This window comes from Sphaerodactylus townsendi, linkage group LG03, assembly GCF_021028975.2.
Source record: "Sphaerodactylus townsendi isolate TG3544 linkage group LG03, MPM_Stown_v2.3, whole genome shotgun sequence".
Lineage (NCBI taxonomy): Eukaryota > Metazoa > Chordata > Lepidosauria > Squamata > Sphaerodactylidae > Sphaerodactylus > Sphaerodactylus townsendi.
The window spans coordinates 31390599-31416253 of NC_059427.1; the positions used below are offsets into that span (position 1 = coordinate 31390599).

General features: G+C 45.8%; 1 protein-coding gene across 1 annotated transcript in view; it reads right to left on the reverse strand.

The window, feature by feature from the left end:
• Positions 1-24271, reverse strand: part of MAGI1 (membrane associated guanylate kinase, WW and PDZ domain containing 1) — a 635687-nt gene extending 611416 nt beyond the window's left edge. Inside the window, 1 exon segment of the mRNA XM_048488400.1 lies at positions 23401-24271. Coding sequence (XP_048344357.1) covers positions 23401-23719 — 319 coding nt within the window. The 5' untranslated portion in view covers positions 23720-24271.
• Between the last annotated feature and the right edge of the window lie 1384 nt (positions 24272-25655).

Here is a 25655-nt window from a genome sequence, read left to right on the forward strand (position 1 = left end):
CAGCTTACAGAGAACACTGAAGGTATCCCATCCAAATACATGCCAGGGTCAACCCTGCTTAACCTCTAAGGCCATGGTGGCGAACCTTTGGCACTCCAGATGTTATGGACTACAATTCCCATCAGCCCCTGGCAGCATGACCAATTGGCCATGCTGGCAGGGGCTGATGGGAATTGTAGTCCATAACATCTGGAGTGCCAAAGGTTCACCACCACGGCTCTAAGATCTGATGTGATCAGGCTAGCCTAGGGCTATCCAGGGCAAGGCTTAAGTAACTTGCAGAAGTACAATTGTATGGGTGAAAACTTTCGTGACTGGAATATACTGGCTGTTGAAGGTTTTCCAGGCTGTCTGGCTGCGGTCTGGTAGGGTTTGCTCCTAATGTTTCACCTGCATCTATGGCTGGCATCTTTAGAGAGACGTCATGGTAAGACATGTTTCTCTCCATGGCACAGTGCGTGGATCTCTAGTGGATGCTCCCTCCAGTAAGGGGGGGGAAGAGCTGGGGCTAACTGAGCTTGGCAGCCCCCACACTCTGGAACACCACATCACAGGCAACTTGGCAACGCTCCCTTAAGAAAAACAGCCAGTTTACAGGAACTTCAAAGGAAGGGCTGACAACTTCCAACGGGGGCTGGAGTTTTCCCAGAATTGTATGGGATCTCCAAGCTACAGAGGTCAGTTCCTCCAGAAGATACGCTACCTTTGAAGGGTGGGTTGTGTGGCATCACATCCCCATATTGTTCCCTCCTCAAACTCCACTTTCCCCATATACCATGCCAGATCTTCAGGGATTTCCCAAGTTGGACTTGGCAACCCTCTTCAACAGTGTGTGATTATCTTTCCTGAGAAACTTGTAAATACTGTCCAATTGCTGCAGGTCAGTGCTGTATAGTGTTTTACTGCTTTTGTGTACTGTCTTGGGTCCCATACAGGGTGAATTCCTCCCCTGCCCCCAACAATGTGTATGTAATGAACCTTTGTATGTAATGTGTATGTAATGTGTGTGTAATGAACCTCTCAGAACCAATGTGTATGTAACGAACCTCTCAGCACTCTATACATTGCTTCTGCACCCACTCCGCATTAGCATATCTTCTAGTTGAGCTAAATTCACCTTTGGCTTTACATTCCTATTCTCACACTTGTTTTACAGTCCAGGCGAAGAGATTATCACGCCCCTGACAAAGTCATTGTTGTACAGTCTAGTCTGCTCTGGCAAAGTGCCCTAGAGAACACCACGAACCATTCCCCCCCTCACTAGGGATACTCCTGTGTCAGACACATCAGACGAAGGACAGCCCTTGGAAAAGACAGAAAAGGTTGTTAGCCAGAGATTTAAAACACCGACTTTATTCAGAACAAAAACAATTAAACAACAGGTTTTACATGTAGGTTAATTATAAAAAATGTTAACTGCAAGCAATGAAAACACCTTTAACCTGACACAATATTTACAGTGGAAGGCTACGCACATATCGAGGTGTCTCACAAAAACTCTGTCAGCCAGGTTAGAAAATGAAGAAGTGCTTGGATTTGTACCTTGCCTTTGTCTCCTGTAAGGAGTCTCAAAGTGGCTTACCAAACTCCTCTCCCTTCCTCTCCCCACAACAGACACCCTGTGAAGTTGATGGGGCTGAGTTCTGAATGAACTGTGACTGGCCCAAAGTCACTCAGCAGGCCAGTTAGACCAAGACTGGCTAGGTCAATTTCACACAGCAAGTTTCAGGGCGGTATAGAGACGTGAACCTGAGTTGCCTAGATCCCAGTCCAGTGGTGGCGAACCTATGGCACGGATGCCAGAGGTGGCACTCAGAGCCCTTTCTGTGGGCACACGCAAACAGAGTGCCCACCCCCCCACATCTAGGCTGGCCTGGGCTGTTGGGCTCGATTATTAGCATTAAACCTAAGACCTAGTTTTGGGAAAGCAGTGTAGGTAACCCTGTTAAGTGCTGTTAAACCCCACTGATTTTCATGCGAAGAACTAAAGCACAATCCTTTACCTGGGAGTAAGCTTTGTTGCTGGCAATGGGGCTTGCTTCTGAGTAAACCCTCCTAGGGTCGTGATTCACCCATTGGAAGAGTTGCATGGTTGCTTCAAAGCAAAGCCACCAACTACCACCAAGCTTACTCCCGAGTAATGTACACCTCGGAGCCAACCATTTTTTAAAAAAAACTAAAACCTCAGTATTCAGGTTAAATTGCCACATTGGCACTTTGCGATAAATAAGTGGGTTTGGGGTTGCAATTTGGGCACTCAGTCTCAAAAAGGTTCACCATCACTGTCCTAGTCCAAAAACTCCAACCACCACACCACATGGGTTCTGATGCAGAGCTCTGAGCAAGTAGCCCTCCTTAACAGATTAGTAGTTCAATGCATTGCAAGTCATCTGAATTATATAATGGGTCTTTGCAGCTTGTGTTGACGCAGAATAGTCTGTTTCAGAGCGGGATGCAGCAGCTCCCAGGTCTCAGACTCCTATAATTCAAGCCACCCGGAATTTACCTTGCCTGGCTATTTCACATCTTCCACAGGATGAGGCTCTGAGATAGATAAATATCAGGTAAAGAAAACACTGTATGCCCCTGAACATATTACAGAGAAGGGCCAAAGATCAGCAGCAAGACACAAGCCGGGTTAAAAGGATCTCAGGCAGCAGGTTCCAGGTTGAAATGATCTGGAGTTCCAGGTTAAAAGGATCTCAGGTTCCAGGTTAAAAGGATCTCAGGCAGCAGAACTGGGAAAAGATTACTGTGACCGCCCATCAGAGAACAGCCGCTCCCCTGAAGCAGTTTAAGCAAGGAGGACTTTTTGGTCTGACTCCAAAAAGCGGTTCCCTCATTTACAACTGCAGCAGATAACTTTCAGGCAGATGAATGTTTGGGAAACAGGCCTGGTGACGGAGCAGAAAAGCAATTCCCAAACCGCCCACGGCAATAAATTCCATAGCTGCAAGTCTCCCGGGCGTCCGTCCTCAAAGGCCCCCTCCTCAGTTTCTGCCTTGCCTTGCCTCCTTCCAGCCTGCCTCCAGTGGTAATTCTGCCGCGCTGAGGCGAGCGTGGCCGGATCAATCACCTCAGCCGCTTTACCCACCGACCCAGAAGGCTGGATGTTGCCTCGCTGCATTGCAGCATTCTGGCAAAAAACATTGCAGAGGCATATTCCAGCAAGAAGCTGCAGCGTAAGGAGACCTGCACAGATTTGATACCATTAGCCTCAGACTTGACAAGGACTTGGGCTGGTTGGCTTATGACTGGTTTATGTGCACTATGCAGTCACACTACTTCTCAATTTTCATCAACAGTTGAGAAAGAATCCACACTGCAGGTACTGTTTGCTCTTCTAACGGGATCTTGTTTTCATCTGTGCTAGGCAATATAATGTTATTCCCCTTGGTCTAGGAAGCTGGATCTATCGCTCCCATTACCCCCAACTTTCTTCTGCTGCCAGCTTGGGGTATATCTCTGCCAACTGGACCTATCACTTTATGCATCTGACTGAAGAGATTCTGGCTCACAGAAAACTTACACCAAATACTACCTTGAATGCATGAGTAATCGTCCTGAGCTTGCTGCTGTCTAAATCAAGAGGGTGACTTTCTGGAGGACAGGCAGTGTTTACCCTCTCATAGAGCATAGGTGTCAAACTCGTGGCCCTCCAGATGTTATGGACTACAGTTCCCATCATCCCCTGCCAGCATCATGCTGTAGTCCATAACATCTGGAGGGCCGAGAGTTTGACACCTGTGTCATAGAGAGAGGGAAAAGAGCCTCCAGTTTTAAACTCAGTCAGCATAATGTCTGTCAAGCTACCAGAAGTTAGTGTTGCATAAGCTTTAACAAGTACCAATTTTGAACCCAAACCCTGGTTCCAAAGGAGGTCACGACACCCAAAGAACCAAGTTAACTCTATTTAAGAACCATAATAGGAAAAAATGTAGTTAATTATTTAATACTGTGTACAGTAATAATTGTGAAACATTGCTAGTAATTAGGAATGTAATTTGAAGGTTAACGGCACTATGATTTGACAGTCCCCCAGAATTAGAGCCTGCAGTATTATTTCATAATGAAGCTGAAAGATATTTAACATTACTGGAGGAAAACATAATCCTATTTTATCCCATTAGAGGATCATATTAATTCTTGACAAATTGTACACAGAAAGGCTATCGAAACTAAATAGCAGAAGGGAAGAATGTGAACTCGCTCGTTGCCAACAGGAAATAAAACCACCCCATTGCTAACTGCTTCACCACATACAAGGTTCCAGGTGCCAAAATCTCCTGCCAGGAGATTGGCACTGAGGGAGAAGATCAGAGAGCCCCCACCCCACCCCCCCGGCAAAGGAGTAAATAAAAACTCAGCCAGTGAGCAAAGGGAACTCCAGAGCACTAAGCAATACATAGGTACCCAAGCTGTGTGCTTCTTCCTGTGAGACAGGAAAAGGGCTAAAGAAAGGGGCATTCTCATGCTGGCAGAAAGAGGAAGTCTGAAGTCATTTCCTACCGCCCCAAGTACAGTACGGGAAACACCTATAAGACGAGTCTCCCAGAGTCTCCATATATACATTCCAGAAAAACATGCTAAGGTGATCTCATGTCCAGGTTGGGGGGAAACCTGCAGAAGTCTGATTCTGTTGGATTTGCTTGGTAAAAGGTTTGACACACACTGGTATGGAGTAGGACTAAATAGAAAGTGTGTCTGAATGTTCCAGAGTCCTTGAAACAAGTCTTGAAGCTGAATGTTCCGCCTTGGGCAAGACAAGAACTGCCTCTAACACAGCCCACTTGGACCTCACCTCCTATGCCTGTAAAAAGATGCACTCATGTTCTACAGTTTCTTCACGACATTCCACTTTATGACATTCCACTTTACGACAGTTTCTTTATGACATTCCACTGAATGGCTAATCTACATATCTATCCATGTAGTGGTTCAGAGCAGTAGACTGCAATCTGGAGGAACCCAGTCTGATTCCCCCACTCCACACATGAAGCCTGCTAGGTGACCTCAGACTAGTCACAGTTCTCTCAGAACTCTCAGCTTCACATACCTTACAAGGTGTCTATTGGGGGTATGGGGTGGGGAGAGGCAGGAGTTTGTCAGCCATTTTGAGACTCCTCACAGGAGAGAAAATCAGAGTATAAATCCAAACTCATCTTCTCTTCCAACTATATATTTTTTTGAAAACACACTACTCTTCCTCCTAAAGGGCAGGATACATGGTTTTTTATCTTCACTGTAAGGATGGTTAGGCCATGAGGAAAAGATGGCACAGAGTGAGCCAATAAGCTTCATTGGTGAGTGGAGATTCAAACCCGAGTCTCTTCAACTCTAATCACTACAAGGTGCCCACCAACACCACAAGACACCCACCAGCATTTTTCCTGGTGCCCACTAAGTGTTTTTAAGAAGCTGGCAGAGCCAGATGGGGTTTTTGCCCAGCAAGTCTTCTGACTGGCTGTGAGGATTAAAAGGAATCTGTTTCAACAGAGCCTCTGTCTGAAATCTCAAAGAGTTACTTACTACTAATGCTGTGTATAACCTCTTTTTCCTGTTTTGTTTTTGGAGTTGCCTTCTGTAGCCACCATTTTGTGACTGTACCACTATCCTGCATAAGAAATTCCAAAGGTGGCCAACAGGCTGAAAAAGGCTGGGATAACCCCACCCACTCACCCACCAAACTACCACACACTCACCATAATGACTCAAATATGAATGCCCTATATCATAGAGCATCTTAAATTAAAGAGGGTCACAGGTAGTAGTGAAAGACATCAGAGGGAAGCCTCCCTAAAACACCTTTCCTCAATCCTGAGCATATTTTTTCTGCCCACAGCTCAGAATAGAGTGCCTTTTCTCTCATCATGTAACCAATACCCAGGCTTTGAGCTACAGAGAAATTGAAGAACAGCCACTCTACAAGAGGAAACAGATAGAATTACCAGAACAGCTTTCAGGTGCAGATAAGACGGTGGAGAATCCATGGGAAGAAAATAGAACATAAACGGGTCAGAGGTATAGAGACTACACCCACATAATACAGCTTCTATTTGAGACCTTCATATTTCTACAGTAACAATTTTCAAGTCGGTTGACTTGAACCAACTAATTGGTTCAACTTAAAACATTCATAGATTAAAATAAGCCAGTTAAAGCTTCAACAGATCATGTAGAGCCACATCACCAGTTATGTTTTATCTATTTCACCAACAATTTTTACTCCTGGAACACAAATATGGCTGATCATTGCAACAACAACAACAAAAGGTCAGGGAACGGGCCTTTAAGGAGCTTTACCATACAACTTATAAGGTGGAGCAAATTCTGGATGTGACATGCTTCAATATAAAATGCTGATGGTTTTTGAACGCAGCAACATTTCCTACCGAAGTGCAAAAAGAAAGGGTTTTTGGCCTTATTAACATTTATTCCAAGTATGCATTCGGGAATACAATCCAAGATGTAATGCAAATATTCCTACATTTTACCAAGACATGCTTCAGTGCTTGCTTATTGTTTTCGTGCCAGAGCCAGCAGCGTTTATAACCTACTTACCAAAAGATGTTTCAAGTCATCTATTAATAATGCTGACATTTTGCTTGTCTGTGTACATAAAGCGATTGAACTTGCCCAAAATTTCACAGAGGCATTGATAATTATGTCTCTTCACTCCTCCCCACCCCTCCAATTTATCAAACCCTCCAGTGTTTGGGAGTTGGGGGACAGACTATTGAAAGACATCGCATCCCTCCCAGACACCCTTAGGGAAAAGATGTCAGAATAAATGCTTGGGCAAATAACTTTTAAAGAGCCTGTTTCATTCACATTGGTAAATGTAATTGAGCCTAACATTCCACAGCTGGCTCTGGTAATTAATGCCAGCCCTACCCGAACATCTACCATTACATCCTTCTGCTTACAAATTAATCTCAGGGTCAAATTAATGTTGTCAAAGCTTCACATATGACAGAAAGAGGTAAATAGACCCACTGTGTTGCTTCAATGGCACACAGAGTTTTGCTTCCTTTGCTGTTTGCTCCCTCGCCCCTTCTAAGGCTCCCACGAAATCTAAATATACTCAGATAAACTGATCCAGTTTAAACTAGCTGATAAAGCAGAGACATGGAAAATGCGAAAGGAATTCTTTAAGGCTTTAAGAATACAGAGTTTGGGGGGGGATGGTATTTTGTTTTTGGGGGGAGTTTTTTTGGGGGGAGTTTTTTGTGGGTTAAGGCAAACATCTAAAGGCAAGCAGGCCCACACAAGTGCGAACACAGCCCTATAACTATTTAGAATCTCATCTGCTCCTGATCCAAATCTATGGCTGATTCCGCATGGGCCAAAAACAGCAGTGTGAAAACGGTGTGAAAATGGTGTAAAAGGGTTTAAAATGGTGTAAAAGGGTTTATACTGTTTTCACACCGTTTTCACACCACTGTTTTTGGCCCATGCGGAATCAGCCTATGTCTCAAGAGAAGACAGAATCCCAAAGTGTCTCAGAACTAAGACTGCTTCCCTCAGGTCTCACTGTCTCTTTAACAGTGCAGGTGACTTCAGAGTTCAGCACAGCAGATGATACAAGATTAATAACACAGTGATGCCATTCAGCTGCCCAAATTAGAACAGCAGAGCCAGACAAAGGGATATGCCATTGGAATTATCTTCTGGTCTCTACGGCATCAATTGTGCTGGGAACACACCGTTCATTTGACACTGCCCTACCTACTGAAGTTAATTCATATGCCATGGTATTCTTCATGGCCATGTATGGCTGTGAAAGGTAAACAATGAAAAAAGTTGACGGGAAGACAGTCGATTGCTTTGACATGTGGTGTCGGACGAGAGTTTTAAGGATACTGTGGACAAATAAGGAAGTTCCAGATCCTATCAAGCCTACATTCTTCCAAGAAGTTACAAAGAATAAATTGAAGCTACTGTGTTTTGGTCACATTATCAGAAGACAAGAGTCACTGGGAAAGCCAATAGTGCTAGCAGTCAAAAGCAGCAGGAAAAGAGGAAGACCCAACCTGAGATGGCTTGATTCAACAAAGGAAGCCAAGGCCCTCAGTTGTGCAAAATTTGAGCAAGGCTGTTAACATTTGAAAGGTTTGTTAATTCATAGGGTTGCCATAAGTGGGAAGTGACTTGGCAATTAACAAACACTCCTGTTGACGGCAAAAGGCTTGCAACAGGTAGGCGACCAGCAGGCATGCTTAGTCCTCATCTCAGAAGAAGCTGTTCTGAAAAAAGTGGTGGAAAGGGAGAGGCTCAGCAAACAAAGTGTGTGCTCATGTTGTGCATTGCTAGTACCCTGGATATAAATGCATCAAAATCCTAAAGGAGCACACCCAGAGGTGGGATCCAGCAGGTTCTCACAGGTTCCTGAGAGTAGGTTACTAATTATTTGTGTGTGCCGAGAGGGGGTTACTAATTGGTGATTTTGCCACGTGATTTTTGCCTTAGTTACACCCCTCCTCTAAGCAGTAGCGTGCAGAACTTGAAGCAATCTAGCAGGAGGTGCAACCGCACGCGTGGCAGCCTGCGCCTGCATCCATTAGTTTCCTGCCCAAGGACCGGCGCAGCGGCTGCGTCCTTGCCACAGCCCCGCCCAGGAATGCCCCGCCCCTGGAATGCCCAGCCACGCCCCCGTTGTGCCCCGCCCAGGCCCATTGGCGCTACGCCACATTTTGTATCCCACCACCATGGGAACCATTTTGGATCCCACCACTGAGCACAAACTATAGTTTAATACAGTTACTTCAACTAACCCAAATTGGAACATATTCCTGTACAATCAGGGAAAGTCATTAACTCTGGATTCTGGCGGCTCACTGGTGCAATTTAACTTTTGCTGGGAGGCAGAAAAAGCAAGCGAGTCAACAAATAGTGGGAAGAGGCATGCTCAACGGTGATTTCCACACAGCAGAAATATAATGTCCTGCAGATGTTTTTAAAAGGTCCATTTTGGCATTTTGTGTTCCCACAGTGCGGAGAACCCAAGTGTTGCCAGCCAAAATGGATCTTTTTCGCTGCCAGCTGCACAGAGCTCTTGTCAGTTTCACAGTTGAGCCCCCCCATTTCGTGGGCTGCTGCAGAGATTCTTAATGCCTCTTGCCATTTGGTGAAGGTTTTACATGGAAGTTTCCTCTGCTTGCAGCTCATCCACACATGATTTCTGTGTAAAAAGTAGATGGATAAAGTTGATTTTGTTAGCAATCCCATGCACGTGTCATTTTTCCATTTTTTGTTTTGAGGGGTATGTCTGTGAAGCTACGGCCACACAAATATACACACACTGCAGTGTCTCTAATTGTGTCGCTGTAGCTTTGCAGACATCCCCCTCAAAACAAAACAAAAGGAAAAATGACACATGCACAGGATTGCTAGGCAAAACAAACTTTATTCATCAACTTTTTACATGGAAATCGTATGTGGATGAGCTGCAAGCAGAGGAAACCTCCGTGGGGGACCTTCAGAGAATCTCTGCTGCAGCACACAAAATGGCAGGCGCAAGCAGCAAAAATCAAAGTAAAAGGTTTGGGCAGGAGAAATAAAGTGTTTCCTGCCTGCTTTTGTTTGCTCAGCAGGTAGGAAAAGTCTTCAACTTGGGTTGGGGAAAGAAGATGGCTAGTTTAGTGATTTAGAAAAAACCAGGTTGAGAAATAGAATGTTTTGAAGACATCTGGGGGAAGAGAACTGTGCGAACCTCTTCCCCAAAACAGTTTTTTAAACATCCTAAAGACGTTTTATTTCTGCTGTGTGGAATTCCCCAATGGTAGAACTTCTCCTTGGAATATGGAAGGTCCCAAGTTCAATTCTCAGCATCTCCAGCAAAAAAAGGGGGGGGGAGGATCAGACAGTAGGTGATGTGAAAGAGCTCAACCTAAGAATGAAGAGCCACTGCCTCACTGAGCAGACAATAACCGACCTGGATGGGCCAAGGGGGTCTGATTCAGTATAAGGCAGTTTCATCTCCTCATCATGGAAGAGACATGCAAGGATACTTCCCAATTAGCAGAGTATACCGCTCTGACCAAAGAGGACAGAACTGGTAGTTTTCTATGCACACTATTCAGTGGTGGGATTCAGCAGGTTCGCACCACTTTGGCAGGACCGTTGTTAAAATGGTGCTTGTAAACAACCGGTTGTTAAATTATTTCAATCACACCACTGACACTATTTCCACCAAATGTTGTTCTGTCAGGGAATGCTTTTTTTCTAATTTGGTAGAAGCACAGAGCAGTTGAGTACTTTATCTGAAAGACTGCATTTACGGGTCCTCTCGAACACTTGCTTTGCAATGAATTAGTTTGCTATTATTACACTGTATGGAGGAGACCGCGCAATTCAGGGACAACCTTTCTTGGGTGCCGAACACTACACTCTCTCTGCTTTTCTGGGTGGTACCATGTCCCGCGGCACGTGCCCTGGGAGAATTTTAAATTGGACATAAAATGGGGACCAAGTACAATCCCTGAAAATTTCATCCTGAGTAGTAAACATAAGAATTACAACTGGAAATGTGGCCCTATTAGTTTTAATGCTTTTATAATTAAAGTAGAAGAATCTGAACCCCTTTAATAACAAAAACAAAATTAAAGAACAGAACAACCTAACTGCAAATAAAATTTTCATGCATATCCACATACCATCCTCTCAAAATGTGTTCAATTACTGATGGCTGTACTTGTTGGAAGAGTAAAAACAAACCATATCTATAATTAATCAAGGGCCTTCCAGGTAGCTAAAAAAAATACCAGAGTAAAAAAGGGCAATGAATATAATGAAAGCTCTGAGTTATTTATTGTTTTAAGCATTAAAAAACCACAAAGAGTTTTTCAGCCTGCACTCCAATTATCTGCAGGAATAACTTGTGCCAAATACTGGAGTTTCTGTAAGTACCAGAAGATACAGAAGAAAAGACAATATTATAGAGGTACAGGCAAGTTAGCCAACCACACTATAGTCACAGGTAGACAGAAAAATGAAAACCCTGACAATTCTTCATTGATTATTAGAGCATTAATGCAGACACTTGTCCAAGTATCAATCATTTATTTAACCTCCGAGCCCTCCGGGGGAGGGCGGTATAAAAATGCAACAATAAAATAAATAAATAAATAAATAAACCTTCAGTGATCACTTCATGACTGCATATGACTGCAGGAAATCTGTGCCACTGAACTATAGATTTTCACCAAAAATAAACATAAAATGGCATATATAATAAACTAAAAATAGTACTATTGGGGCTTACATTTAATGTAATGTAGCATGTAATGTAGATGGAATGCTTCGAATATTTTGTTTGCAATAATCCATACTGACCTGGATAGTCCAGGCTAGCCTAGTTTATTAGATTTCAGCAGCTAAACAAGGTCTGTCCTGGTTAGTACTTGGATGGGAGACCACAAAGAAAGTCCGGGGTTGCAACAACGAGGCAAGCAATGGCAAACCATCTCTAAACGTCTCTGGCTTGGTAAATCCCACAGGGTCGCCACAAGTTGGCCATGATGTGGTGGCACTTTCTATCACTAATCTTTATAGCCAATTTGTAATAGAAAGCTAGGATTATACCCATTTATCAGATTGGGGTAGGCACACGGAGGCTGACAGAAACAGGTCTATGTGACTGAGATGCATTCCCAATTCGATGTAACTGCTTAAGATAACAAATCAATGCTGCTCTTAACCAGCCAGCTATATGTAACCACTGCCACCTGTGCATTCTTTCCTTGATCTTTACTTTATGGCTTCACATGCTTTGTAGGCAACTAGGCTTCCCCTGGTTCCTCTGTCCCATGAGAAAGAAATTACATCTGTTATCTCATGAGGCAGGAAGCCAGGTGGCTCTCTTCCTGTCTGCCGTCAACCTTGGGGCTCCCAAGACTGTCTTTTACAAACTCTTGAGAAACTGGGAGGGGGGCTTTCATCAGGGAATAAAGGGGACTGTGAATGCCAGTTTTGTCAGAACTGGCTTTTCCAAGTATTGTGCTTTGATATCTCATCAATAAATGCTGCTCATTAATACTCTAGAGTCTGTTTATTGGCTTAAGGTTCCGAGACCTAACAGCTTGCTTAAAATTCTAACAGGCTTTCCACAAAAGGATATTTGAGTCAAAATATCAGCCCCTATTTCACAGCAAGTTTAGATTATCACTGGGCTATAACTTATAGGCCAGTGGTGGCGAACCTATGGCACTCCAGATGGCCATGCTGGCAAGGGCTGATGGGAATTGTAGTCCATGAACATCTAGAGTGCCATACGTTCGCCACCACTGTTATAGGCTCTGGAGGCCAGAAGTTCATACGGCATTGAAGTTCATAAGGCAGCTTTGTGCACAGCTCAATATCAGGTTGGGGAAAGTGGCACAGCAAACTCATCAGAACCTGAAGCAGATAGGAAAGAAGCACAGGAACCACCACATATACTGAAGCAGTTGAGACAGACTTGCTGCGGCTTCATTTTCACCGGGGCTACCATTCTTTGGGCCTCACTGAGGCAGTAGACCTGAAAGCTCTTAGAGGGGACAAAGGAAGCAAAGAAACTACTTATCAACTCTTGGGTTTGTTGTGTTCCTGGAGAGCTCACCACTCATATCTGCCAAATATTTGCTAGAACACCGACTACAAAACAATACAGAAGCATTTCCCAGGGCACTGTTGTGTGTTGGTATGTATAGCCTTTCAAATTTACATTTACAACACTTAATCTAAAAAACACACTATTAAAGCAAAGAGATTCCTTACAGTTATCAGATTTCTTTCCCTGATGCATCTTCACTCACCTACAGCGCAACGGATATGGATTAAACTACTCCTGTGGTTTTCCTTTTCCTCATCTGCTGCAAACAAACCCTTTTACTGGACGTTTGATTTGGGGGGGGTGGGGTGGCATATTCCTACCTGCTGATAAGATTAGGCTGAATTCTGATAGTTTTAATTTAACAACCAACTTATCACAACCAGTCTATCATTTTTTATTTTAAGACATGATAATGGGGTTACTCTCACTTTGCAGTTTACAAATCTGGTTTATCAGCAAATAAGCCACAGCAACAATGCAACGGTTCCATCAAAGTACCGGTAAGAAAAAGAATTTGTCACACATTTGTAGAGGAAAATTTTAAAAATATAAAAATTATTTAAAATATGTCAAATTGAACCCCCCTGACAATTCAACAGTGAATGACCCAGAGTGCAGCTATTAATGAGCAGGTCAACTGTGCTGACATAAGCATATTTCATCATCTTTAACTTTTGGTGATGGCAACAAGGAAACAACCAATTTATCCCTATCTGCCAGTAGTACTGTGAATTTATCCTGATCTGACCTTCCTGGGAAATGAGATCTAATGGTCCTCAAAAATCTTTTATGCTCATCTGGGCACCGGAATGTGATGTGGAACAAATTCTCATTGAACCTACAGTCACCGGAACAGACTCTTTCTCAATACAGAATCCCACTGAAATAGCCTTCTAAAACTGCAATTTCTAGGTGTGCTACAGTGGAAGCCTATCTGTGCTCATAATTCATTGTATGAGTAAGCTTCCTTCGAAAAATCAAGGAAGGAGGAAGTAAGCACCCATAAAGGAAGGCTATTCTCAAGGTGTCTACTAGACCAATATCAGTTTAAGTATTTTTATCTAACAATCTTTGCTTTTACTAAAAGCTTGGCTGTGTGGAAGCCAAGCCTTCTCAAGCATTCTTCTGGAATCCAAGGCTGGCCCCTGATATGATTACCAAATCACACCATGAGCTTGCGTTTCTTGTGTGGTGTTACACGTTGGGGTTTGGTTCTATGGGTTCACTTCCAATATTCCAAACTCTTCCATTCTATGAAGACAGTACCGCCCCGGTATCCATCATCTAGAACGTCACACACACACACTAAAATTGAGATGCTCATGGCCAGTGGCCGAAACAGACAGGTTTCAAGGCTTGCAACATTTTCTATCCCTGTGCAGACATTCAAAAGCACACACACTGCACATGAAAAACAGAAAAGTGGGCTTCACTTATGGCCCCACGCCCAACCTCCAAGCATCCAACTACTACTGAGAACTTCAAGCGTGTAAAAAACACTGTGGCAGATTCCGCATGGGCCAAAAACAGCAGTGTGAATACAGTGTGAAAACTGTATTGGCCGGAATCACTGGGGTGCTGTGTGGTTTCTGGGCTGTATGGCCGTGTTCTAGCAGCATCCCCTCCTGACCTTTCGCCTGCGTCTGTGGCTGGCATCTTCAGAGGATCTGATAGTAGGAAAGCAAGTGGAGTATATATTGGTTCTTTCCCACACCCTGGATACTCCAACAGGTATATATATTCCACTTGCTTTCCTACTATCAGATCCTCTGAAGATGCCAGCCACAGACGCAGGTGAAACGTCAGGAGAGAATGCTGCTAGAACACGGCCATACAGTCCGGAAACCACACAGCACCCCAGTGTGAAAACTGTGAAACCCTTTTTCACAACGTTGTTTTTGGCCCATGCGGAATCCGCCTATGAGGGGAAGAGTGGTTTTTATATCCTGCTTTTCAAAAAGCAGTTCACAATCACCTTCTCTCCCCTACCCCAACAGGCACCTTGAGAGACAGATGGGGCTGAGAGAGTTCTGAGAGAACTGTGACTAGCCAGGGGTTAGCCATATTAATTTTAATGCCATATACAGGCTTTGCTCTTTTATTAACATGCCATGGAGTTCAGTTTCATTTTGTCTCATGCAGGAGTTGGGGGTTGGGTAATGTGTTCTGTTGTTAGGGTTGCAAATGAAGCAAGCAAGTTAGTTAGATGCTCTGTTCACTCTGCCCATTGGCATTCAAAGCATTCCATTGATTTGTAAACCTGTTCTTACACAAAAGCACATGGCTTGACAATGCCCCTTTCTGAAAAGGAAAACACGGGCATTTATTTCAGTGACAACTCAATGTTGTTTAACAAGTATGACAGATAGCTGCTTGCTGGGGGAAGGGAGCACAAGGGGAGAGAATGTAAGGCTATTCCAGCTTCTTGACAATGGAAATTTGCATCATCTCTCCTAAACAAGTGCAGCGTGCTTCCAAGTAACTGAATTTTGTAGGGAAATCACACATTTCATTTACAAGGAATAGAGCTCCCAGAATTTAAGCTTCATTCAACCTGCCATCATAACTCTTTTGACGAGACACGAAGCGTTGAAAGGTCTGCCAAAGTATCCGCTCTTCTCTCAAAAGATGCATTAAGATCTCATGCTTTTGACAGAACGTTTCCTATGGCTCCCCTTCCTCATTTGTATACTTGGAGGACATGAATGTTAGGAGTTCTCTCCCCAAGCATCAGTTTGAAGGAGTGATTACTGCTCAGGGTGTGTGTGCGTGTGCGTGTATGCGGTCAAGTCACAACCAACTTATGACAACCCCATGAGTTATGGTTTTCAAAGAAAGAGATGTGCAGCAGTGGCTCGCCATGGCCTGCCTATGAATGGGCTGAGAGAGCTCTGAGAGGACTGTGAAAGGCCCAAGGTCACCCAAAAGACTTAATGTAGAGAAGTAAGCAATCGAACCTAGTTCTCCAGGTTAGAGTCCACCCCTCTCAATGCTACCTACACCCTGCCGGTTCGTGAGCTTGCTGCTCATGGAATGCACATTAAAATCAACTTGTTGTTTGACATATAAGTTTTGCAGGTGTCTACATTCATCCCAAAAGCCTATGAACCTACTGAGCTAAGGAGACATTGGAACTAGTTAAATGCATGGGTCCATCATTAGAAGCAATGCTTCTGAAATCATTGCATCTGTCTTATCCGCTGTTGATGATATCCAGAGACGTACATATCTGCTTTCTTCATTTATGCACCACCTTTCTCCCCTATGGAGAGACCCAAGGGTAACCCAAAGTGGCTTGGAACATTATTCCCATATTCACTTTACCCTCACAGTAAACCTGAAAAACTGGTTAGGCTGAGGGTGAGGAGCCCAAGGTCAAACAGCAAGCTTCCAAGGCAGGCTGGGGATTCAACACAGGGTCTCCCAGATCCTAGTCCAATGCTCTAACCCAGTGATTCCCAACCAGGTTTCCGTGGTACCCTGGGGCGTCGTGAGCATGTCCCAGGGGTACCGCGGCAACGCTAGCAGCCCCCCTCACTTTTGCGGTGTCTTCTGCTGGTACCAGCAAGGATATGGCCCAGCAAGGATCCTTTAAAAAAATTAGCAAAGCTTAATAATAAAATTAGCAAAGCTTAATAATAAAAAAATAATAATAAATAATAAAATATATAATAATAATAAAATAAATAATAATAATAAATAATAATAATAAATAATAATAATAAAATAAATAAATAAAATAATAAAAAATAATAATAAAATTAGCAAAGCTTAATAATAAAAACCACAGTGCCATAAAATAACACACCCTGGCCTATCCCCATCAGCCCCCACCCCACCCCCGCTGGAGAAAATAAAAGGGAAAAAAATCTCAAAAGACTTCAGTGACAGACAAGGATATTGCGGTGTCTTCTGCTGGTACCAGCAAGGATATGGCCCAGGGGGCAGGACCTACCGCAAGGTCAGTAGCCACTTCCCGCCCCACAGTGCTTCCCTTCACCCTGGGAGGAGAAGGTGGGGGGATGGCAGGAGTACCGTGAGGTGCAAAGAGTGAGGTCAAGGGTACCGTGACTTCGAAAATGTTGGGAAACACTGCTCTAACCACTGCTCTATACCATACTGGCCCTCCTATTTAGAGGGGTTTGAGAAATCCTTGCTTATTCAATGAGAAAGTCCCATCTCATTCCAATATGCACCAACAAGTTACTACATCACTGTAATACCCTCAGGGGCAAATCCTGATCCTGCTCATAGCAGCAAGTCAGAGTGCTGTCTCCTCAGAGGAACCAGCAGCAAAAAGAGGAATACACCCAAAAATGGATTAAACAGATACCACTCTAGCCTCTTTTCTGCCCTCAAAGATCACTGCAGAGTGACCTTGGCCTATTCACAGTTCTCTCAGAACACTCTCAGCCCCACCTCCCTCACAAGGTATCTGTTGTGGGGAGAGGAGGGGAAAGGAGCTTGTAAGCCACCTTGAGTCTCCTTACAGGGGAGAAAGGTGGGGTACAAATCCAAACTCTTCTTTTATCTTCCCACCCCACCCACCCCCACCCCAAATCATGGGCCTCAGGCTACCTCAGGCTCTGTCACTGAAGTCTTTTGAGATTTTTTTCCCTTTTATTTTCTCCAGCGGGGGTGGGGTGGGGGCTGATGGGGATAGGCCAGGGTGTGTTATTTTATGGCACTGTGGTTTTTATTATTAAGCTTTGCTAATTTTTTTTAAAAAGATACTGACAGGTCTGGAATACCAACCAAAAATGAGCAGTCTCAGCCAAACACCGCATCCATTACACCTGCTGTAATATCTTAAGAATCATTACTCAGGAGTCCCACTGAGTTCAATGGGCTTACTCCCTAGTAAGTTTGCCAAGGTCTGCAGCCTCAGAGGATCAGCAAATTATTAGAGAAGCGTCCACAGAACAGTGAGGGGAAAGACAGACTTCTATGCAACCCAAGGCAAAGATTTGCCAGGCTAGCCTGCAAGTCACTATTAGAATTGCTCAAGCCTTTCCAGTGAATACTTAGGACAAAATAAAGGCAGTCTGCCTGGCAGCGTTCACTCATGTTCACAATGGGAAAAAAAAGCACAGGCAAAGAGCAGAACTGCAAGAGCCTGGAGCAAGTTTTAAGGGGGACTCTGGACAGCAGCTTACTGGCAGCTGATTAAGCGCTGTTTGGGTTAGCATTACAACAGTCAGATATACTGATCCCCTATCCTGCATTAACCCCACTCAACCCTATCCAAGGTACACTGAAAATGACTCAAGTACAGAACTGACACTTAATGGACGTTTCCCCACTCACTGTTCGTTGCACGCTACTCTCGCCAAGTAACTACAGGGGCAGTGACAACGCAGCCGCCCCGACTCCGCCGCTCTCGCGTCCCCTCAGCACACGTCATTTCTGGTGCTGTTTGGGACAGCGCCTTTCGGACGACCCCAGGCAGAGCGCAGGGCAGTGGGAAACCCCAGGTGGTTACCCCGGGTTTCCATTTTTCCGCCGCTTGGTGTCATGGAACCTCCCGTCCAATCAGGGCATGGCGGGGCATGTGCGATGCGCGTGCAACTGGTTAATTTTTTTTTAACACAAGGGATCCACGTCTGCACACCATTTTTAGTGCACCGAAGCATAGATGTGTCCACAAATAGCCATGGATTCGTCGAGACATTGATTCGTCCAGTTGAAAAATTTAAAAAATCCCACCACAGAACAACGCAGCAGCCAATCAGGACGCCCCCTGAGCGGATCGTGGGGAGTCCTGCCTGGCTGCTGCGCGGCTGCCGCGCTCATTGGACAAAGGGGCGGAAGCTGAGGTGGGGAACATGACCGTGCGCTGAAAAGGTCCTGGAGCAAACGAAACCGGTGAGTATCGACATCATTTTAAAGGTGGGGAAACGACCCTTGTTGCGGTTAAAAGCAATGGACTCTAATCTGGCGAGCCGGGTTTGATTCCCCACCCCTCCACACGAGCGGCAGACTCTTATCTGGTGCAATGGGTATTTTTTCCTGGTCCTCCACAAGGAGCCTGTTGGGTGACATTTGGCGAGTCACAGTTCTCTCAGAACTCTCTCAGCCCCACCTACCTCACAGGGTGCCTGTTGTGGGGAGAGGAAGGGAAGGAGTTTGTAAGCAGCTTTGAGATTCCTTGCATTTCAGAAAAGTGGGGTATAAATTCAAACTCTAGCTCTTGAAACTCCTAGCCCGCATCTGCTATGGAATCAGCCCCCTGACAAGATGTAATTTCCCACTCTCAGCCCCATTTCAGGCTGACGGCGGAGGTGGGGGGGGGGGGAGTGCTTTCAAGCACAAGGCTTCCCTCCTGAATCTAGGTGGTCCCTATAACATCGATGGAGCCTTCCATTCCCCTCTCAGGTGGGAGTTTTAAACTGTTGGACGCTGTATAATGTGCGCTGTATTTTAAATGGGTTTAGTTATTTTAATGTTATACAGCCATATTTATATTTATATTTGAGATAATGATTGTTCAATTATGATTGTGCTCTTCTTGTTATGTTATGTCATTTTATGTTGTACACCGCCCAGAGCCCTCCGGGGGTGGGCGGTATATAAAATTAATTAAATAACAACAACAACAACAACAACAATCTGAACCCAAAAGATGCAGAGGGAGGGAAGACAGCATAGTATAGTCCAATCTTATCAGATCCCAAAAGCTGAGCTGGGTTGGAATGTGGAAGGGAGACCTCTGAGGAAAACTTTGCAGAGGAAGGCAATGGCAAACCACCTCTGCTTCTCACTGGCCTAGAAAACCCCTTGCTGGGACTGCCACAAGTCAGCTGTGGCTGGATGGCATATATGTTGTAAATATGTACAGTTCAGAGGGTCCTTGTCCAGACAAATAACAATGTGCCGGTACCTTCCATTCTACACAACAGTGCCAGCTAAACAGCATAAGGACAGCCAAGCTGTATCAGCCCACAAGCAGCAGGAAGAAAGCGATCAAAAGGACAATCACTAAATTCTGCAGATGGGTCTTGGGAATAAATGCCTGTGAACTTACAGAACAGCTAAGAGTTGTTGTCAATGCACAAAACAAGTCAGGCACTAGCACAAGCTGAACGCTCCTTCGTGGACAAGGTTACCACATACAGGAAGATCGGGATGACATGCCCCTTGACCAACAGACAGCCTTCTATGCAAATGGCATTACATTTGTCTTTAAAATTTACACCCCATTTTTTTCCATCTCTTATGGGGACACAAAGCAGAGTGCACAACATCACTGTCCATCCATCCATCCATCCATCCATCCATCCATCCATCCATCCATCCATCCATCCATCCATCCATCCATCCATCCATCCATCCATCCATCCATCCATCCATCCATCCATCCATCCATCCATCCATCCATCCATCCATCCATCACTGTCCATCACTGCCTCCATTTTGCCCTCTGAGGTAGTTGAGGCTGAAGAGACTGATGGCCTCAAGGAGTTACCTTGTTGGGCATGCCTAGCACAAGGAGATTTGAACCTGGGACTCTCACCTTGTAGCTTAACCTCTAGTCCACGCTAAGGTGTGAAGGCTTTTATTAGCCTTCCATTACTTTTAATGTGTCCTGAGGTGACAGGACCCTAAAAGGCAAGATGCACTCACACAGGTCTGTTGTTCCACTACAACATCCCTTTGGGAAGGGTATTTATTTCTTTTTTTAAAATGTAATTCGTTTCTATCTCACCATCCTCCGCAGTGGGGACCAAAAGCGGCTTGCATCAGACTCCTGTCCTCCATTTTATCTTCACAACAATCTTGTGAGGTAGCTTTGACTGGAATCACCTAGCAAGTGTCCATGACACAAGTGGGAATTTGAACCCGGGCTTCCAGATACTAGTCTGAATCACTACACCACACTCACTCTCACATGGGTAACGTCAAGTCCAAATCCCCTAGGTATGGCGACCCACCATTTTTAAGAAAGAAAGAAAGAAAGAAAGAAAGAAAGAAAGAAAGAAAGAAAGAAAGAAAGACAGACAGACAGACAGACAGACAGACAGACAGACAGACAGACAGACAGACAGACAGACAGACAGAAAGAAAGAAAGAAAGAAAGAAAGAAAGAAAGAAAGAAAGAAAGAAAGAAAGAAAGAAAGAAAGAAAGAAAGAAAGAAAGAAAGAAAGAAAGAAGCAGAAATCAATAACCCTGCAAAAACATGGAATCTGCTTTCCCAAGGTTTTGCAACCCACTTCTGGGTCAGGACTCACAGGTTGAGAAAAGCTGCACTACAGTTAAGTCAAGAGGTGGGACACACCTCACACTTTGCCCGTGCCTTAGTTAAAATGGGCTTGCTAGATCATTAGAGGTCAAAGAAGACCCAGGTTTCCTTGCCAACTGCCTGGACTGACTAGTGCACGCTCACCGCAGTCAGCATTTGAACAGTGTGTGTGTGTGTGAGTGGAGCAGGGCGGGGGAGGGTGGGAGAGAGGAGCACAGCAATGGCCTCCACACAGGGCAAAAGGGATCCAGAAGCATCCTGTTGCTAGGGAAGTTTGCAAGAAAAAATGTTTGGGATTTCAGCAAAGAGGGGGGAAAGACATTCTTGGCGGGGGGGGGGGTTGAAGGAAGGGAGGAAATAATTCATTCCCCATGTAGAATCCATGCCAACCTTTTGACATAAAGTAAGGAAGGCAGCTGGCAATCACATGCTCACCCCCCCCCCTTTTTTTGAGAAAAAAAGAGACATTCTAGTCATATTCCATCAGAGCAACCAAATGTTCCAGTTTGACGCTCTACTACTGCAGGAGGAGCCACTCTCTCCGGAAATTCCTTCAAGCCCAGTCCCAAGAAATATTTGCTTGGCTCCCTATTAGAACCGGCCACCAGATTCCCTCTGATAAACTGCAGGAGCCCTCCAGTTTACCCTCTGTGGCTGAGGCTGTGACACAGCTTTCAAAAGAACGTCTTGAAAATCGAACGCTTTTGGGATGATAATAATATGGAGAAAATAGCGCAGGTCATAAGACTGAAAGGCTTGAGTCCCAAGGGAAAGTGATGAAAATGGGGGGAGGGCAGTGTATGTCTCATGCCCAATTACGGCACTGGCATCAAACAACATAAAATACTCCCCTTCGTGCTTTTTTTTTTTTTTGAGGGCTGTTCCATTAGTTTCGGTGCCCGGAGAAGGGAGCAGGGCAGGAAAGAGATCGAAGTCCAACTGATTTGTGGCGAAGTAAAAGGAATAACAGGAACAGCTCCCTGAAGGTGACTCTTCCCACTGCATCTTTGCAGCTGCGTACGGGAAAAGAGCCTGACAAACTCTTCCACTTTGGGGTAATGGAGTAAAAACACACAGCTCTGCTAGGAGCTTTCGGGAGCAGACCCACGCCTGGTGTCACTCTGGAGCATCCTTTCCCAAGGAGCCCCTCAAACAAACGAGAGCTCCCCTTCGCCGCTGCTGCGTGTGTGATCTTCGGAAGACCAATAAAACCCACTGAAGGACATGATAAGGATCTGAAACACAGTTTCTTTCCCAGCAGCTTCTTTCTGCCAGACAGAACCACCCTGCCTTTTTGCAAACATGAGGCTGTCCTGGTCATCTCTGGGGAGCAAGAGAGGAGGACTGCCTTGGAAGGAAGTGCATACACACACACACACACACCCATGCTTGTCTGACAGAGGGTCAGAAAGAAGTCAGGCAACCCCCTTACTGCGGGACTAGATGAAGCTGAAACTCAGTCTGCAGGGGGGGAAGTCCAGCCTCCTGCAGGAAAAGAGAGACTCAAATGGCATCCAGGACTGCTGCTATGGGTTAGCCCCAACACAGGCAAAAATACCCTCCTAACCAGCTCCTCTCGGCCACCGTGGGAACACTTCCTTTTTTATTCCCTTGTATTCTAAGAGAGCAGGTAGGAAGGAATCCCCCCACTCTACCGAAGTCAGTGGTTTTCCATTCATCTTGTAAGGAAAGAACAATTTTCCCTTATTGTTACGGGATTGCTCATGTACATATCTTTAGATCTGACTTTACACAGACATATATCATGTCGGTTTTAAAAGCCACACCTAGCCCTATAGAGAGAGAAGACTTACAAAGTTCAGACGTTTACACCACTCATTCTAACTAACTCCCATTATGCTTTTGAGGGGAAGCCTTTGGGCTAAGTAAATCCGAACAGATTCACCAGACCACCTGGTTTAGGAGATAAGACCCCAGGGGATTCACAACTACCCAGACCATGTGAATCAGAGTCCAAAAGTATCACGGTGGCAGGGAGGACATTTCCTCACACATACAAGCACGAGCCGGGATACCCAGCCTCTGCCCACGTACAGAGAAAGTTGTCTAACCGGAGCCACTAGTGAGCAAAATAGGCATTGGAGCTTCCAGACAGCTTGTGGATCGTATGCCTCATGTTTACACCTGAAGCAGCCAAGAGGACTAAGAATAGTCCCTGCAGTCCCAGACGGAGGATGCCTCAGCTCCATCAGCCGCCCCGCAGCAGTCCTCTCCCAGCGCAGGGTTAGCTTAGGCAGCTCACAACTTCTGTGGCAAAAGCCCTCCGTTTGCTCAATCCGGTTGGAAGGGAGATGAAGGCATTCCCAGGCCCGCAAACTTCTCCGATCCATCACCAGCCACAGGCTCCCGCGACGCAAGGAAAACAATCGGCGTGCCGAACCTCACCGTCGAGCGGGCCTCTGAGAATGCGCAGAGCGCATTCCCCCACGGCAAGCTGCTCAGCGCGCACGATTAAAGCCTTTGAGAGCCGAGACCCCCCCTCCCTTGAGAACTCTACCCCAAACTTCTCCAAAGGGCCCCCCCCCCCCACTCGCTCGGGTCCCTTACCTTGTCTGACGGCTTTGAAAATGACGGGGTCCTTGCAGCTGCGGATAACTCCCAGCACGTCGTAGCGGGGCAAGCCCGACACCCGGATGCCCTGAACCTCCAGCAGCAGCTCCCCTTCGCTCAGCTTCCCTTCCTCGCCGCCGCCCGCGGGAAGCGTCGCCCCCCCATCGCTGTCCGCCGCCGGCCCGACGTAAGGAAACTCGCCATATTCCGCTCCCCCCAGGATGGGCACCCCCAGCTCGCCCTGAGCCCCGCGGCTGACCGAGCACTGGTGCACTTTGGTCGTCCAGTGGTTTTTCTTCTGGATCACCTTCGACATGGCCGAAAAGAAAACCAAAAAAAGAAAAAGGAAGAAAGGGGTACGGTGCGAAGGCGCACGCAGGTGGCTGCTCGGGCAAAGGAGCCGACCCGCCGGGGCCAGAGACCGAGCCTGCAGCGGGCGCTCCCGACAACTTTCCGGCCGCCCCGCTCAAGCCATCATGGAGCAAACTTTGCCCGGCTCCAGCCTGCGGGCTCCGCCGCCGCCGCCAGCCCCGCTCGCATCGCCCCTCCCGGCTTGGATCGCTCTCCGAGAGCCGCCCGGGCGTCCCGTCCGGCGCGCTTCTAAAGGCTCCTCTTCCTCCCTCGCTCCGGTAGATCCCGCTCCTCTTCCTCCTCCGAGTAAATCCTCCTCTGTTCTCCGCGGTCGCCGAGCCCGGATCCTCCGTCCCACCTGGGCGCGCTCGAGTTGGTCCCTCCGCTCTTCCTCCCCCCCTGGATCAGGCTGCGCGGCGAGCGCGGCTCCTTTAAGCAAATACAAAGCCGCCTCCGCCGCTTGTTTTGTTAGCTTTCGCTCCCGTGGTGGCTCCCACCAAGCCCCAGCAAAAGGAGCCAGAGAGGGCTGCGATAGGAACCGCTGGCGCAGGCGCCCGGCCGACACACCGCCCCCTTTTGCTTCGCCTCCTCCCTTTGGAGAGAAACCAGAGTCCGCGCTTGTAGGCATGTGCAACTCCCCAGGTCCGGGTGCGCACAGAAGCGCTGGGGGGGAATGAAGCCGCTGCCCTTAAGGCAGAGTGCCCATAAGCAGCAGCAGCCGGACCAGAAACTAAGCAGGGCAGATGTTTCTTATTTGTTAGGGGGGCGTCCCCTTTGTTTCCTGAGCCTCGCCCTGATTCCAGACTGTTATCATTTCCATACAAAGCAAAAACGTGTCCTTTGTTAACAAAACAGAACACAGCCCTTTGAACACTATGTGTGTCTGTACCTATTTGCAGGGCCAAATCTACTTGTTTTGGGGAGGGGGGCAAAAGTACAAAATGATACCCCCCCCCACCAGAAATAAAAAAAACCCTTTCACCTGTACCTATGTTCAGGCCTGGATCTACATTTTTTGAAGGGGGACAAAAGTACAAAACGACACCCTTCCATATATTATGCACATATTTTTCTTTATATATACATATACAATCAGCATACATAAGAAGAAGAAGAGTTTGGATTTATATATCACTTTTCTCAACTGTAAGAAGTCTCAAAGTGGTTTACAAGCACAATCCCTTCCTCTACCCGCAACAGGCACTTTATGAGGTGGGACTGAGAGAGTTCTGAGAAAACACCCAGCAGGCTTCGTGTATAGAAGCAGGGTAACAAATCCGGTTCACCAGATAAGAGTCTGCCGCTCAGGGGGAGGAGTGGGGAATCAAACCCCATTCTCCAGATGAGAGTCCACCTGCTCTTAACCACTACACCACTCTGGCTCTCAACAACACTTTTAAATGACAGAATAAATTATGTTGAGCTGTATGAACTGTTCATAAATAATTACACTTTAACATGATTTAATCTATCTATAATGTTTGAATATTTCCTCAATCCCTCTGCATACATCAAAACCCAACCCAAGGAGAAAGTTTTTCAGCCTAGCCTTTTCCTGGTTTTTTTTAAAAAATATAGCATACGCCCTAATATTGACATGGGAAAGACCAAACATACCTCACACTCCTTTGCAGCCTGATAAAGTACAGCCCAAGAAAAGCTTTATCTGGTAATTATGCTGTTAGAAGTTGAAATGACTAACCTGAAACTATGGTATTTAATCCCTGGAAAAGACAATAATACTAGGAAACACTTGAAGACAGCAGGAAAAAAGGATGAGGCACCATAAAATGGGTTGACTCCATTCAGTAAGCCACCGCCCTCAGTGTGCATGACCTGAACAAGGCTGTTAATGAAAAAATATTTTGGAGGTCATTGATTTATAAGTTAGATGTGACTTG